General features: G+C 45.3%; 2 protein-coding genes across 4 annotated transcripts in view; both read right to left on the bottom strand.

The window, feature by feature from the left end:
* Positions 1 to 3,696, bottom strand: part of LOC121699077 (receptor-type tyrosine-protein phosphatase-like N) — a 39,798-nt gene extending 36,102 nt beyond the window's left edge. Inside the window, 1 exon segment of the mRNA XM_042081719.1 lies at positions 3,404 to 3,696. Coding sequence (XP_041937653.1) covers positions 3,404 to 3,479 — 76 coding nt within the window. The 5' untranslated portion in view covers positions 3,480 to 3,696.
* A 582-nt stretch (positions 3,697 to 4,278) lies between these two features.
* The window catches only part of LOC121698555 (aspartyl aminopeptidase), a 14,582-nt gene continuing 1,360 nt past the window's right edge, over positions 4,279 to 17,500 (bottom strand). For all 3 annotated transcript variants that reach the window (XM_042080749.1, XM_042080751.1, XM_042080752.1), the window contains exons 3-15: positions 17,441 to 17,500; positions 16,385 to 16,498; positions 15,508 to 15,633; positions 14,635 to 14,759; positions 12,459 to 12,543; positions 11,456 to 11,563; positions 9,600 to 9,677; positions 9,277 to 9,357; positions 8,502 to 8,662; positions 7,299 to 7,338; positions 6,787 to 6,888; positions 4,934 to 5,101; positions 4,279 to 4,563 (exon numbers count right to left, since the gene is read on the bottom strand). The exon at positions 17,441 to 17,500 is cut by the window's right edge and continues 29 nt beyond it. In XM_042080749.1, coding sequence (XP_041936683.1) covers positions 4,513 to 4,563; positions 4,934 to 5,101; positions 6,787 to 6,888; positions 7,299 to 7,338; positions 8,502 to 8,662; positions 9,277 to 9,357; positions 9,600 to 9,677; positions 11,456 to 11,563; positions 12,459 to 12,543; positions 14,635 to 14,759; positions 15,508 to 15,633; positions 16,385 to 16,498; positions 17,441 to 17,500 — 1,299 coding nt within the window. In that variant the 3' untranslated portion in view covers positions 4,279 to 4,512. The remainder of the gene's footprint in view (positions 4,564 to 4,933; positions 5,102 to 6,786; positions 6,889 to 7,298; positions 7,339 to 8,501; positions 8,663 to 9,276; positions 9,358 to 9,599; positions 9,678 to 11,455; positions 11,564 to 12,458; positions 12,544 to 14,634; positions 14,760 to 15,507; positions 15,634 to 16,384; positions 16,499 to 17,440) is intronic.

Genomic DNA, 17,500 nt, shown 5'->3' on the forward strand with positions numbered 1-17,500 from the left:
GTATATGGTTGTGCCACCTTGGGTGGTGAAATTGCAAATACAGTCTAAAAATGTATTAAACCAGTGTTTCTCAAAGAGTGGTCCGGCAGCTATCCCAAGTGGTCCGCGAGCTGACGTGGTAAAATATAATATAGGTCAGTTGTTTGCAATATTGAACCAACTTGTATGTGTAAATCCAATCTGCAACACTGCCTATGAAAGCTATGCCAGTTTAAATGATATGAATCCTCTGACACGATAAGCAAGGTGCAAAGACAAGCAAGGTGGTCAGTGAGTAAGCCTATTGTGTAATATACTGTTGGAGTAGGTCTACTGTTTTTTTTTTTAACTAGATATCCGTGATTTTTTTTATTGATTAAGTGGTCCTTGGTCTGAAAAAGTTTGAGAAACACAGCCATTAAGACTTGTTTAAACGCATTCAAAAAATGCATTCTGTCCATTTTTAAAAACACACACACACATAAAGCCTTATTTGTCATTGACCCACACACAATTACACTTACACACACAAACACTTTGCAAAGCCTACCACACACCATGCCTCTTGACTCATAATCATTCTCTCAACCTCTGCATGCATTACCCAATGGAAGTCATTCGCACAAATGACTGATGATATATTTATAGATCAAAGTTTATAGATCACAAATGACTGATGATATATTTTATAGATCAAAGTTATAAATAATTTATTTCTGTACTGCACTTCACACTGAAAAAAAGTTACCTCACACCTGTTACATTTCACACATGCTAGAGTTTATATTTGTGGCTCTATACATATATATATATATATATATATATGTGTGTGTGTGTGTGGTTCTGTCCTCCAGCAGTCCACTTGAGGCTTCCAGTGAAATCCAGTTTGCCACTGCTGCTAATCCATATGCATAGGCACACCTGCCGCCGCTCTCTCGAATGCTCACTAATTCACACACACATGCACAGGCACACACAATCTCACACACTCTCTCTCTCTCTCTCTAACACACACAGACATACATACACACACACCTGTAATTAGAGTCCATTAGAGTACATTCTGTTTATCACTTGCACAGGCTCACTTCATCCCAAACTAGCCGTATTCCGTATCACATCAACCTCAGCTCTCCTAGATCTCTCTCTCACACACACACACACACACACACACACTATCAATTCCCAAACTAGCCGTATTCTTTATCACATCAACCTCAGCTCTCCTAGATCTCTCTCTCACACACACACACACACATACAATACATGCAGGCACACCCGCACGCACATGCACGCGAACACACTCACGCACACGCGCACGCACGCGCGCACGCACGCACACACACACTAACAATTTTATAATGCCACCACACAGAGGCCAAATCTAGACAGCCCATCAGTTTGTTGGCAGGAACAGGACAGGAACAGGGCGGTTGGGTGTGTATGTGTGTGTGTGTGTGTGTGTGTGTGTGTGGAGCACGATGTCAGATTGTGTATATCCTGCGGGTGCTGGTGATGGAGGAGTGTCGGAGCGGTGACCTGTGCTGCCTCCATTGCTCTGCGCATCTTCTCAGGGGAACTTGGGCTCTTCACTCACTCTCTCTGTGTGTGTGTGTGTGTGTGTGTGTGTCTGTGTGTGTGTGTCTGTGTGTGTGTGTGTGTGTACCAGTATCATGTGTCCAGTGGAGATGTCCATGTTGGACTGCGCTGGCTGTGTGTGTGTGTGTGTACCAGTATCATGTGTCCAGTGGAGATGTCCATGTTGGACTGCGCTAGCTCTGTGTGTGTGTGTGTGTGTGTGTGTGTGTGTGTGTGTGTGTGTGTGATGGCAGGCGTGTGACGTGGGATCGCTCGTCAGGAATGAGTCAGCCAGCAGAGGCTGAAAACTCAGCTGCAGAAATACGCACACACACACTCTCTGCCTCTGTGAAACACACATAAGCACACACACACTATCCACTTCCCTCATACGCAATATACAAGCACACTCAGCCTCCATAAAACACAAACACACACCTCTCTCTCTCTCTTTACATATGCCTCCCCCAGACACAACACACACACACACACACTCAGTCTCCTTGTCCCTCACACAACACACATTTCCACAAACAACACACACATCAAAATTCAAATGGACAAATCAATGACCTGTATGAAACACTAGTCACAACACACGCAAAAAGCAAAGGCATGAAGCACATCGAGCGCATGAGCGCATGTGTTCTGCTGACATTATGTGACATCCGCTTACACGTGGCGTCCGACACACATATCACGCTTGACGGTCCTTTTAACCCTTCGCACACAACACACAGTCTGTTTCATCCTGCTATAATTCACCCAAGTAATGAAATATTACATTTTATCTTTCGTTTTTCCTTTACGTGGTGCAGTCATCTGTGATTCATTTATAGCGCAAACTCAATAACCGCGTCCAAACAGCGTCAGAATGTGTTTGGTTGGCTGACGACTGTATGCAAGTCGCTGTCCGCGGTGCTGAAATGAAATGTGAACTGGCCAAGCAAAGGCCAAACGCCATCTTTTACAAACATGAGAATACTCCACCGGAGAGAGGGAGGCGAGCCATTCTAATCTCAAAGTATGTCATTACACTATGCTATAAACAATCACTATACATTACGGAGGCAAATACCCTACCCCGATACGTGTTTTATTTCTACGCGCGGGAAACTAACTGAATGCATAGTTTGATTTATTAAACTTTTCCCCGTTGTCAACAAAAGGAATTCAGCATGTTTTCCCAATATGTGCGAAGATAAATTACTGCTGTCAGCCGCCCCCACATACGACATTAAACAGATCAGTGCGCATCACTCATAGTCATTGGTGAACTTCATTTACGCACACTTCTGTCTCATAAACACTGTTTTTCTCGCAAACGCCTCCTTCATGCTCGCGGGGCCCCGACAGCCTGATGCGCTCGAGTTTTCTGCTGATGCTCGGGGTGTTTACTTCAACGGAGGAGCGCTGGCGTTTTGGTCCACAGCCCACCCCCACGGTATACTGCGGATGGCGATGAATCATGTCATTGTCCAGTTACCTTTTCGCCTGGAGCCGTCACAACTAGCAGCTCTGCGCTGTGTTTCACATAAGAGTGACGCAATTTCATCTCCTTGTACACAGCACAACATCGAGGATTAATAGTTTTCGCACCCCTCTAAAAACATTGCCATGAACAGACCACCAAATGTTTCGTAATCAGATGACACGATTCTACAACAAAAATGCAAGACCACACAAAGTCTTATAAAAACACACATTCCGGCATTATTATTTGCCTTCACTGAGAAGAAACAAGCAAAGCCACCTGCGTCTGCTTCTGCTGGTCAACACAACATCGCGGCCGGTGCTCTGTACCTGTGGCTCGTTTCCAAAAGGCGTGCGCGGTTCCCTTACGTACCGTATCTGCTGGAAGTACCGAGCTGGTAACACACAGTCATCACACACATCGCAACCCAGAGTCGCGGGGACCTCATGATGGCTCCCGGAGACTGAAGCGGCGACGATCAACCTCACAGAGTCGTTTTTTTCACACTGTCATTTTTACCCTCCCGTCTAGGAATTATTTGCCAAAAGAAAGAAACGCACGCAAACTCCGTGAGCACGGGACGCCGAAGTGCGAGCGCGCTCAGGAGGTCTAGTTAGAGAGCGTGAGGCAGGGGGCGAGGTTGCGCCGCAGGTAAAACCCGGACCTGGAGTTGCGGACCGCCCCCTCCGTTTTCTGAAGGGGAGACCCGAAATGACGTCAAGCCGGCGGAGGCACAAGAGGAGCGGTTCGCTCGGTCTGATAATTTAAAGGCAGAGCAGCTATGGAATACCAATCCACTCTTCCGCCTCCAAGTTTAGAAGAGCTGTCCAATAGTTATGTAATCATGTTGTTTCCAGGAACACTTGATACCACTTACATATTAACCATACAACAAACAAACATATTCACCATGAAAAAGGATTATATTAATAAGCAAGTATGTTTAGGCTCATGCTGTTCCATTCAGTTCTAGGTGAGAAGTCTGAAATGGACGTGGTGCTGAGGTCAAATCTGTACGGGACAGATACAGCCAAGCCATTCATCATGTTGGGAATAGTGTGAAACATTCAATCACCCAGAATGCATTGTGTGCTCAGGTAGTCACAAATCATTCCAATCACCATGTCCAGGTGCTATAAGCAAGCTGACAGCTGAAATAGAACTGCCATCATTCTCAAACACACCAGGAAAATACACACTTGATCAATGAAAGGGAGTGAGTTGAGTAAAAACAGCTGAGCACGCTGGATTGTAAAGACGCAGTTTAATATGCCTGTCTGGAGAAGAGTACATGGGTTAAAAAGTGCTTTAGAAAACACACAGCAGTCTGCCCACTTTAAAGAGCTGATATGCGTTCTTTAAGACCAGAGACAGAACAGATTCTCTGTAGACGTCCGTCTGTGTCTGTCGGTCTGTCCCACTGTCTGATTGGTTCGTCCGTCTGTCTGTCCAGCGGCTCCAAGACTCCTCCCAGGACGCCTCTAGTCCACAAACACCTGGCTCCTCACGGATGGGTACAACTCAAAGAACGCCTGAAAATGACACATTACAACACACACCTCAGTTATAGCCTCACACACCTTAGCTAGCTAGCTCGGGTTTAGCAGCAGACAGGTGCTTTGTCTGGAGCACTCCCTGAGGCGCAGCACATCTCCCTGATGGAGAGTGTGTGTGTGTGGCGACCTGCAGCATTCCCAAGGTGCAGCACCATCTCCCTAATGGAGAGTGTGTGTGTGCGCGTGTGTGTGTGTGTGATGACCTGCAGCATTCCCAAGGTGCAGCACCATCTCCCTAGAGTGTGTGTGTGCGCGTGTGTGTGTGTGTGTGTGTGTGGCGACCTGCAGCATTCCCAAGGTGCAGCACCATCTCCCTAGAGTGTGTGTGTGTGTGTGTGCGCGTTACCTTGAGGAGGGTGGTGGTCTGCAGCACTCCGGTCGTGCAGCACATCTCCCTGATGGAGTGCATGGCCAGCTGTGGTGCTCCAAGGTCCAGGACCGGGATGCCCAGCCGGGATGAGAGGATCGGGCCAATAGTGGTTCCGCAAGGACTGTCATTCCTCACCATCACATCCTAATGAGCGCAAGCGCGCACACACACACACACACACACACGGAAACACACACACGGAAGCATGCACACACGCACACACACACCCGCATGTAGCCATGCATACACACGCACGCATACACAAACAAACACACACACACACACATTAGGGATAAAAGCAATGCAATAATTGCAAAAAGACAGTAAACAGTTAATCTAAAAAGGTAACATACACACACTCAACTCTCAATCTCCAGATGATTAATAAACTGCATAACAGACGGAACCGATAGTAAAGTGATCATCAGCATAACATCCGAGTCAACCCTTTTAAATACCGACCGCAGTGCATCTGTGTTAAATCGATTTGCTCCTCTCTTTACATCAGGTCAAAATAAATTCAGATAGAGGTTGTGACTCACGAGGGAAATAATGCATGAAGCACCCTTCCTCTTCACTTTTCTCTTGCTTTATTCACACATACACACACCTTGTTGCTAAGAGATTTATTCATTTGGATAAGGATTGCACACACACACACACACACACACACACACACACACACACACACACACATCAACAATGTATGCAAGGTCACACAGAAATGCGCACACACACACACACACACACACACACACACACACACACACACACACAAACACATCAACAATGTATGCAAGGTCACACAAAAATGCGCACACACACACACACACACACACACACTTTTAGCAGCAATTACACACTGTTGAAAATCAGAAGAGGAATCTAGCACTAAGCAGGGGAGGTGGGAGTGGGTAGGAATGGCAATGCACAGAAGAGGAGCTCCATGCCCATGACTGCTTATTGTTGCCAGGGTTACAGGAACACCTAAATACACCCTGCAATATGAAGATAACAAATCAAGCCGGGACTGACAACTCGTTCCTTAACGTCTCAAAAATAAACAAGCCACGGGTGCCCATTTTACACAGCTAAATCTGTGTATGTGTATGTGTGTGTGTTTAATGGATGTGAGTGTGTGTTTGTGTGTGTGTGTGAGTGTTTAATGGATGTGAGTGTGTGTTTGTGTGTGTGTGTGAGTGTTTAATGGATGTGAGTGTGAGTGTGTGTTTGTGTGTGTGTGTGTGTGTGTGTGTTTGTGTGTGTGTGTGTGAGTGTTTAATGGATGTGAGTGTGTGTTTGTGTGTGTGTGTGTGTTTGTGTGTGTGTGTGTGAGTGTTTAATGGATGTGAGTGTGTGTTTGTGTGAGTGTTTAATGGATGTGAGTGTGTGTGTGTGTTTGTGTGTGTGTGTGTGTGTGTGTGTGTGTTTGTGTGTGTGTTTGTGTGTGTTTGTGTGTGTGTGTGTGTGTGTGTGTGTTTGTGTGTGTGTTTGTTTGTGAGTGTGTGTGTGTGTGTGTGTTTGTTTGTGAGTGTGTGTGTGTGTCATCTGCATAGAGTCCTTAGTTAAACTGGGAGGAGGAGGAAGATAATCCGTTTGCTCCATCTTTGCTTAGTTATTCTCACAAATATAATTATTTCAGACTGGCCATGTGTTCAGTGACGACTGCACCAGCCACTAAGGCATTGTTAGCAACATGTTCTATAGTTCAATTCCTACCGTCCGCAGCTTTAACTGAAGACTTTGACAAGATTTGGGAAAGAGAGAGAGAGAGAGAGAGAGAGAGGAGACGGCAAGCCAGAGTGAAGAGTTCAAAGGTCAAAAGTCACCTGCAGAGGCACTCCGACCTTCCCAGCGATCTCCCTGAGGATGGAGGCGGTGACGGCAGTGGTGGCGTAGCGCTGGTTACTGTTGAACTTAATCACCGGGCCCTACAACACCGACAGACAGCTGGGTCAGCCAATCACAAACATAACAACACCAACAGACAGCTGGGTCAGCCAATCACAAACATAACAACACCAACAGACAGCTGGGTCAGCCAATCACAAACATAACAACACCAACAGACAGCTGGGTCAGCCAATCACAAGACGGCTGGAATGAAAGGAATTTTAGTTGGAGATCTAGACATGTGTATGGTGTGTGTTTGTGTGGGTGTGCGTGTATGTGTGTGAGTGTGTGTGGGTGAGTGTGTGTGGGTGGGTGTGCGTGTATGTGTGTGAGTGTGTGTGGGTGTGTTTATGTGCATGTGTGTGTGTAAGGTACCTTGTGGAAAGCAAGTCTGTGTGAGTGTGAGTGTGTGAGTGTGATGCTCTGGTGGTGCGGTTGTGTAAGGTACCTTGTGGAAAGCAGGTCTGTGGTTCTCATCGTGTTTCTCTCTGCGAAGGACAATGAATAACACATCACATTTCCTCTGGACACAATGAGGACAGAATGAACCCTAGACTGGTCACTGTGGACACCTCCATGACCTGTGCCCTCTCTACCTGAGCTGAAACTACACATACAGGTGTATATAGACACGCAGCATTCAGGAACTACACATACAGGTGTATATAGACACGCAGCATTCAGGAACTACACACACAGGTGTATATAGACACGCAGTATTCATACAGGTGTATATAGACACGCAGCATTCAGGAACTACACACACAGGTGTATATAGACACGCAGCATTCACACAGGTGTATATAGACACGCAGCATTCACACAGGTGTATATAGACATGCAGCATTCATACAGGTGTATATAGACACGCAGCATTCACACAGGTGTATATAGACACGCAGCATTCATACAGGTGTATATAGACAGCTGCATTTCTGGATCATTCTTGAGTTGATCATTAAGACATATTTAACAGATTGACTGTGTGTGTGTGTGTGTGTGTGTGTGTGTGTGTGTGTGTGTGTGTGTGTGTGTGTGTGTGTGTGTGTGTGTGTGTGTGTGCGGGCAGACCATGACAGATGGTAGGTGGAACATGTGCATAAATATTCTCATCAGTGTGAGGGCTCATAGATCCAGGCAGATTGTGTTCCAAATAACGGACAAACAGATGGTTCCCATAGTGACATAAACAGACACACAGGTGGCTACAGTGGTGGCAGATAGACAACAAGACAGTAGGTAACAGACAACAGACACATAGACAGACAGACATTGCTGTGAAGACAGACAGACACACAGACAGACAGGAGGCTTCCATGGTGACAAACAGAAAGGGACTGGTCATAGTAAGAGATAGACAGAAAGCTGCAATATGATCAAACACACAGAAAAGAGGTTGCTGTGTAGATAGGCAGACAGACAAACGTTGTGGACACAGAGAAAGACAGGCAGACAGACAAACGTCGTGGAGACAGAGACAGACAGAAGGCTATTGTGGAAACAGACAGACTGAGGTTGCAGTGGAGACAGACAGGCAGGTGAACAGATGGTTGCAGTGGAGCTGGACTGACTGGACGTTGGGGTGGAGACAGAAGACAGAGACAGAGAGACAGAGAGACAGACAGACAGACAGACAGACAGACAGACTGACTGGTAGTTGGGGTGCATGGCGTGGGCCATGTCGGCGCTGATCATGTAGGAGAGGGCGGCGGCCTGCTGGAAGGCCGTCAGATTCCCGGACGTGTCGGCCAGCCGTCTCAGGATCAGCTCCGTCAGGTTGGACTGCGCTCCCTGAGCGCTCTCTGACCCCACCTACAGGTCAAGGGTCACAAGGGTCACCACAGTCATGGAGAAAAGATCTCACACACTCATCCATCAGTACATACAGAACCCTAGATTATCAGTACATACAGAACCCTAGATTATCAATACATACAGAACCCTAGATTATCAACAGAATCCTAGATCATCAGTACATACAGAACCCTAGATTATCAACAGAATGCTAGATCATCAGTACATACAGAACCCTAGATTATCAACAGAACCCTAGATTATCAGTACATACAGAACCTTAGATTATCAATACATACAGAACCCTAGATTATCAACAGAATCCTAGATCATCAGTACATACAGAACCCTAGATTATCAACAGAATGCTAGATCATCAGTACATACAGAACCCTAGATTATCAACAGAACCCTAGATTATCAGTACATACAGAACCTTAGATTATCAATACATACAGAACCCTAGATTATCAACACATACAGAACCATAGATTATCAACAGAATCCTATATTATCAACAGAACCCTAGATTATCAACAGAACCCTAGATTATCAGTACATACAGAACTCTACAGAGGTACACTTTCTGTCTTGCACACACACACACACAAATGTGGATGTAGGCTGCTTACCTCCTCATTATCATAAAGGGCCACCATACGGATGTTGGGGTCTTTGGCCAGAGACTCAGGTGTGCCGGTCTCAATCAGAGCCTGAGAGAGGGGGGGGGGGGGGGGGGGGAGAGAAAGAGAGAGAGACAAGAAAGAGAGAGAGGGGGAGAGAAAGAGAGAGAGGCAAGAAAGAGAGGGAGAAGGGTGGGCGAGAGAGAGAGAGAGAGAGAGCAAGAAAGAGAGAGAGGGAGGGTGAGCATGATGATAAGCAGTGTTTAATCTGCTTATAAGAAGAATGAAGTCAGAAGTGTGTGTTTACACCTGTCCTCTCCCAACAGACATACCGTCAGAGCACAGTAGCAGCTGTGCAGGTTGTCCAGCCGAGGTGAGAAGATGAACTCCTCATACACACCTCCGATGGCCTGCAAAACACACACACACACACACACACACACACACACACACACACACAACATGAGTGAAAAGACACCTCTCACGCTGAGTATTTTAAAGCCATGTAAAGCCATGCTACTCTGTGGCCAGCATGCAGAGCTATATTCAATGTTGGGGTGGTGCTAGCGTAGTGGTTAAGGAGCTGGGCTAGCATGCAGTAGTGCTAGCATAGTGGTTAAGGAGCTGGGCTAGCATGCAGTAGTGCTAGCGTAGTGGTTAAGGAGCTGGGCTAGCATGCAGTAGTGCTAGCCAGTGTTGGGAGGGTTACTTTCAAAACGTATTCCGTTACAGAATACAGAATACATGCCCAAAAATGTAATTTGCTGCCGCTAGGGTGCGTCTAGATTTCTAGGCTAACTAAACAGGCCTATTCTGGTGTGTTCTTCTGTTCCAAATGGCTGAAGTGTTAGGCCCACATAGGAGAATGTAAAGTCAACTAAGCTACCTGATACAACTTTAAAATAGCAAGGTGACCACTAAAACTACAGCAGGCGACTAGGCTAATTAAAACAAACCAAATAAATAGGCTACTTTAAGGGCGTAGGCAGAAATTATAATTAAGGTGTGCCTGTGAGATTTTTCGGTGGCATCAACCCAATACAAGTGAGGGGCGCATATGACAGGTGGAACGCAAATGATCTGTAAATGTAAACACTATGGGCTACTCAGTGTTGGGGAGTAACGGAATACATGTACCGACGTTACGTATTCAGAATACAAATTATGAGTAACTGTATTCTGATACAGTTATAAGTTAAATAGTTGGTATTTAGAATACAGTTACATTGTTGAAATCAATGGATTACATGATGATACTTCTCTGTTTCATAAGTTTATTCACTCTCTAAATAAACGCAGCCAGCTATTTTAAAGTTGTATCAGGTAGCTTAGTTGACTTTACATTCTCCTATGTGGGCCTAACACTTCAGCCATTTGGAACAGAAGAACACACCAGAATAGGCCTGTTTAGTTAGCCTAGAAATCTAGACGCACCCTAGCGGCAGCAAATTACATTAGCGTAGTGGTTAAGGAGCTGAGCTAGCGTGCAGTAGTGCTAGCGTAGTGGCTAAGGAGCTGGGCTAGCGTGCAGTAGTGCTAGCGTAGCGGCTAAGGAGCTGGGCTAGCGTGCAGTAGTGCTAGCGTAGCGGCTAAGGAGCTGGGCTAGCGTGCAGTAGTGCTAACGTAGCGGCTAAGGAGCTGGGCTAGCGTGCAGTAGTGCTAGCGTAGTGGCTAAGGAGCTGGGCTAGCGTGCAGTAGTGCTAGCGTAGTGGCTAAGGAGCTGGGCTAGCATGCAGGAAAAGTTGTGGGTTCAACGGTGCCCTTGTGGCTTCCACCATTGCGCGAGGCACTTAACCCCGAGTTGCTCCGGGGACAATGTAACAATGTCCTCGTAATATAGTTGACATATATAACTCATTTTAGAAAAAGCGTTTTCTAAATTAATAAATGTAAATAAAAGTGCAAAGTTCAAAGTTCAAGTTGACCGGTAACAGACCCTTTAAACCAAAGTGACACAGGTTTGCGACGGTGGGTCGTCACCGCTGATCCACAACGGCACGTATGGAAAGCTGCCTTTTATCAGATGTGGCGCTGTTACTGTTACTGTTACTATTAAAGATATGTAATGTCCTTATGTGTCCCTTGTGTGATATGTAATGTCCTTGTGCGTCCCTTGTGTGATATGTAATGTCCTTGTGTGTCCCTTGTGTGATATGTAATGTCCTTGAGTGTGTGGCGCTGTGCTCACCCCAGGCTGTGTGTCGGCAAGACAGAGCTCAAAGTCCAGAACAGCGTCCGGTTCCACCCCCAACTCCCCACACAGCATACGGATCAGAGCAGGGTGGTGCTTCTCCGCCTGGCACACACACGCACGCACGCACGCACACACACACGCACACACACACGCACGCACACACACAAATAAATAAATAAATTGTTTGTTTGTTTAATTTAAGGCCATTTCCGCAACTAAGGCTATTTATTGGCCAGAGCACTGTGTGTTACAGAAACTTAAATATGTTTTTTAAAATCTATGCTAATAAGATATTCTAAAACCTTCAAAAGGTGGGACCTTACTAAAAACATCAGCTATAGAATTTTGATGATAAAATTGTTGTCTTTTGGTTTTCAAGGCAGGGCAACAGATCAAAATATGTCTCACTGACAGAGGCATTTTGCAAAAATAAATAAATAAATAAATGAAAGTGTGTTTATGTCTGTGTGAGTGCATCCATCATTTTAATGTGAGTGTGTACTAGGACCAGTATGTTTGTCTGGAAGTATGTGTGTGTGTGTGTGTGTGTGTGCGTGTATATATGAGTGGATAACTATGTGTGTCATGGATGCGTGTGTGTGTGTGTGTTGTGTATATATGAGTGGATAACTATGTGTGTTGTGGATGTGTGTGTGTGTGTGTGTGTGTATGAGTGGATAACTATGTGTGTTGTGGATACATGTGTATGTATATGAGTGGATAACTATGTGTGTTGTGGATACGTGTGTGTGTGTGTGTGTGTGTGTATGTGTATGTGTGTATGTGCATTTGTGTATGAGGGGATAACTATGTGTGTTGTGGATACGTGTGTGTGTGTGTGTATGTGTGTATGTGCATTTGTGTATGAGGGGATAACTATGTGTGTTGTGGATACGTGTGTGTGTGTGTGTGTGTGTGTGTATGTGCATTTGTGTATGAGGGGATAACTATGTGTGTTGTGGATGCATGTGTGCGTGCGCATGTGTGTGTAGATTACTGTGGTAACGGCATTGCAGGCATCGCCAGTGGAGCAGCATCCGGTCTCCAGCTCCTCCTGAATGGCTGTGGCCAGGAGAGGCACTCTGACACACACACACACACACACACACACACACACACACACACACACACACACACACACACACACACACACACACACACACACACACGATGACTTGTTAATGTCAATTTATCCCTCTCCCTCACATTTCTCATCCTATTAGTGCTGCCTTATAGTCTGCACGCTATTAGACGTAGTTGTAACCGTATGACTCACACACATATTGAAGACTTCGCCTTGTAGTCTACGCCAGCGATTTTCAACCACTGGTTGCCGTGAGAGATCATCAAGTGTGCCGTGGAAAATTGTCCAATTTCACTTACAGTACTCCAAAAAAACATGTGTTATTTAGTTGTTGCAAATAGTAGGCTATGCCATTGTTGAGCATATGTTCCTGCAATGTGGTGACCTGCTAAGTAAATAAATACTCTTTCATGCCAGTGGGTGGCAGTAGGTAGCGCAACAATGACCTGGTTAATTAAGTGATGCGCACGAGAAGTGACGGTGAAAAATAGATATTAGAAAGCTAGATATCGTACTGGGATCCAGAACGTAGCATACGTAATTAGTGCTTACATCATGGTGGGGGCAACCATCACTGCAGGCCAATGGAGAAACAGGCGTCTCTGATTGGACATCAGACCGGTGTCTCCGATTGTTATAGGTGTAAGTATTTCATATCAGTCGATATCGGTAATTATTGATTTTTTTTTTTTTTAAATCTATTTCAGATAAGGACCAGAAGGGAGAAAAAAAGGTTCAATTTAAACACTTATTTTAAACTTAACCAATTCCTCTGATTTTAATCACCTCAGTTATAAATCAAAGCAAACAGGGGAAAAATAGCAATACAATGATGAAAAACACTCAAATAAATAAATGTGCACATAAGTCTGAATGAAAAGCAGCACTGGTTGAAGCCTGGAAATATTGTAGCTTAATTTGCTAGTTTATCATAGTCTACTGGTTAGACTGTTCAGTTTCCCCATGTGTGTTTATGTTTCAAATGAATACTTTTTCTCCTTGAGGCCCGTTTGAGTCTGGGAAAATACTTTTCCATTTGCATCGGGATTGAGATGATTAGAACTTAACAGTCAATTTGAATGCAACAGTTTTGAACAAATTCGTGCAGCGTACTAATGATGCTAACCGGATTTAATAGCAATTTAGCAGTCGTCTTGCACGATTGTGAATGTTTGGATTACATGTGCATGCTGAGGAGGGATGGCCTGTTGAGAGGGAGAGAGAGAGTGCGCAAGGGGCAAGGACTCATTGAGAGTCTGTGTTGAGGTAGGCCTACTTCTATCGCCTTGGCTACTCTGGTCGAGTTGCACATAGCTACAATGCAAGATATATTTAGCCTATTATTTATAGACAACTTAAGGCGGGAGGTGTGTGTTGCTTTTAATTATCGAATGTTCTATCGATCGTATTTTTTATTGATATCGATTACATGTCTATTGCGATATATATCGCTATCTTTTTATCGCCCAGACCTACCATAGAACTCGACGGACAATGCGCTATCTAGCTTTCTAATATCTATGGAAAGAAAAAAATGCAGACTCTGAACTGAACTGTAAACAAATGGAGACTAAATTGTCATTAGTTTTGCTGTATTAAGCTACAATGTGTATTTGTGTTACATTATTGGTTAGTGGTGTGACACAGGATTTTTTTCATGTAAAAAATTTACTGTGGCTCAAAAAAGGTTGAAAAACACTGGTCTATGCAGATGATCTACCCCCATCAGAAATGCATGACCTGGCACTCACACTTGCATTGCGTTTGCACAAAACATTTTGCAATGAGAGAATGCATTAAATGTGTCTCTGCGTAGCTTGATGCGTTTGCGGTCACCTAGAAACAGCCCTCTCACAACTTCTGTATTAACACACACAGACTCTCTTAATGGACTACGGTGGCCCTGAGGTGCAAAACACAACCACAAATCGAAGACCACAACCGCAAATCGAAAACCACAACCACAAATCAAAAACCACAACCGCAAATCGAAAAACACAACTGCAAATCGAAAACCACGCTCTCACGCTCACACTCACACACAGACACTCGCTCACACACACACGCTCACACACACACACACACTCACAGGTGGTTCTCCTTGTTGGGACCGAAGGAGTCGTTGATGTCCCTCTGCAGGTGAATGGCCAGGTGTGGGATCCTCAGCAGGGGGCGGGGCACATGCACAAGGTGATGAGTCAGCTTGCCACCACTCTACACACACACACACACACACACGTAAGTCCATGGGCACTACTACGTTTTACAGTACTAGCTTTGTGTATATGCATGTTTTGTGTGTGTTTTAGTGCAAGTGTATAACTATAGGCTATTCATTTTATTGACTCCGACACAGAACCCCCCCCCTTTCACCTACCACCACAAATACAATTCAATTCTGTGGGAAACACTGCCTGCTACTAGCTTTGTGTATGTGCCGACATGTTTTGTGTGTGTTTTAGCAAGTGTCCTGGTCAGTGTGTGAGTGGTGTACGAGTATCAAATGCACCGTTAACTGTGTTGGCAAGTGTGTGTTGTGAGGAGCGCTGAAAACGGTGTGTGTTGTGAGGAGCGCTGATAACAGTGTGTGTTGTGAGGATGTGTGTTGTGAGGAGCTCTGATAACAGTGTGTGTTGTGAGGATGTGTGTTGTGAGGAGCGCTGATAACAGTGTGTGTTGTGAGGATGTGTGTTGTGAGGATGTGTGTTGTGAGGAGCGCTGATAACAGTGTGTGTTGTGAGGATGTGTGTGTGTTGTGAGGAGCGCTGATAACAGTGTGTGTTGTGAGGATGTGTGTGTGTTGTGAGGATGTGTGTTGTGAGGAGCGCTGATAACAGTGTGTGTTGTGAGGATGTGTGTGTGTTGTGAGGATGTGTGTGTGTTGTGAGGATGTGTGTGTGTTGTGAGGATGTGTGTGTGTTGTGAGGAGCGCAGAATACGGTGTGTGAATGCGGCGTCTCACCTTGACCATGACGCGGCCGGCGATGGTGAGGTCACGGTCGAACCAGGTGTTCCAGATTCCCCCCCCGTAGCACTCCACCCCAACCTGCAGACAGCCCATCCGAGTCTTCTTAGAGCGGGGCTTCACCTGCGCACACACACACACACACGATTTAAAATATGGTGTATTCAGTACACCAGTCTCATCACACAAACATCGGTATGCATGACACACCTGTGAAACTCTACTTTCCATGTACATCACGTTACACCTGAGCTGGAGCTATGACTCATGTCTAAGAGTGTTTGTGTGTGCAGGGATGGATTACTGCACGGGCCTACCAGGCCCAGGCCCAAGGGGTCAGGGGGCCCTGAAGCCCAAGCCTTTGCATGAAATCATTGCCTCAATATCAACAAATCAGGATGTAGGCTATGAATCTGATTGAATTAAAGTATTGGCCATCCCCAAAATGCACCAGAATACAGAAAAGAGTGTGTGTGTGTGTGTGTGTGTGTGTGAGAGAGTGTGTGAGTGTGTGTGAGAGAGTGTGTGAGTGTGTGTGAGAGAGTGTGTGAGAGAGTGTGAGTGTGTGTGTGTGTGTGTGAGTGTGTGTGTGTGAGAGTGTGTGTGTGTGAGAGAGTGTGTGTAAGAGTGTGTGTGTGTGTAAGAGTGTGTGTGTGTGTGAGAGTGTGTGTGTGTGTGAGAGTGTGTGTGTGTGTGAGAGTGTGTGTGTGTGTGTGAGAGTGTGTGTGTGTGTGTGTGTAAGTATGTGTGTGCGTGTGTGTCTGTGAGTGTGTGTGTAATAGTGTGTGTGTGTGTAAGAGTGTGTGTGAGAGTGTGTGTGTGTGTGAGAGTGTGTGTGTGAGAGTGTGTGTGTGTGAGTGGAGCACGTGCTCACCCTCAGGCAGGGGCTGTCTGTGTGGGCTCCCACCATGGAGAAGCCGTTGCCAGGCTTGTAGAGGCCACCCACCGCAAACGCGATGACGGAGGAGTAGTTCCGGGTCACGAAGTACTGACACGGGAGAAAGGTCAGAGGTCAGAACATGGACACTTAAGGCCCATTCACACCAAGAATGATAACGGTAACCATAACCATAACGATAAAAGCGTTCACACTGAACAACGATAAACGTAAGTCTTTCCTTGTGTTAATGAATGTGACGGTTAAAATTCGATGGGTTCTGATTGGCTATTCGCTTTTTATCGTTCTGAAAGTGATGCCCAACGATATCGTTCTTCATGTCGTTATCGTTATAGTTTATGTGTGAACGTCGTCATTCATATTAACAAGAACAATATTTATTTATAGTTATCGTTCTTGGTGTGAATGGGCCTTTATACAGCACATGAAGGCACTGAGAAACATACACAGACAGATATGAAATCAATAATTAAGGCTGTCAGACAGACAGATATATAAATATACTAGAATGAAGTCAGCCAGAAGCTGATGATACTCAAAGCAACTATTTGAGCAATGCTGCTGGTCAAGGTTCCTCATTGTTGTAGTCCTGGCAAATTCCCATTGATATTGGGCAACCAGTATCAATGTTATCCATTTATTCTGATCGTCCAATCAGAATAAATGGAACTGGTTATGTGGTTGCCCAGCAACATTACTCAAAAAGTCGACTCAATTCATCATCACCTAGAAAGCCAAACAGATAGAAATGATAGAGTGTGTCAGAACTGCTTAATCAAACCACCCACACACACAGCGTGTCTAGAGCTGTTTCAAAAACACACACACACACACACACTCTCTCACACACTCAGTAACACAGCTGTTACAACCAAACAGAAATTAGATACAGAAGGATGCCGCTTTGATGTTTGATAAGATATGGGTAGATCAAAACAGGGCTAGGGGGTGATATCAAAATTAAAATGCCTGTGATAAGCAGTAAATGAACCCTACACCAGACAGACAGACAGACAGACACACACACCCTACTTTGTTGGACGGCTGGATGTCCCAATGCTCCGCCTCCTTCAGCTCGGTGAAGCCTGCCTT

This window comes from Alosa sapidissima, chromosome 23, assembly GCF_018492685.1.
Source record: "Alosa sapidissima isolate fAloSap1 chromosome 23, fAloSap1.pri, whole genome shotgun sequence".
NCBI classification, from domain to species: Eukaryota; Metazoa; Chordata; class Actinopteri; order Clupeiformes; family Clupeidae; genus Alosa; species Alosa sapidissima.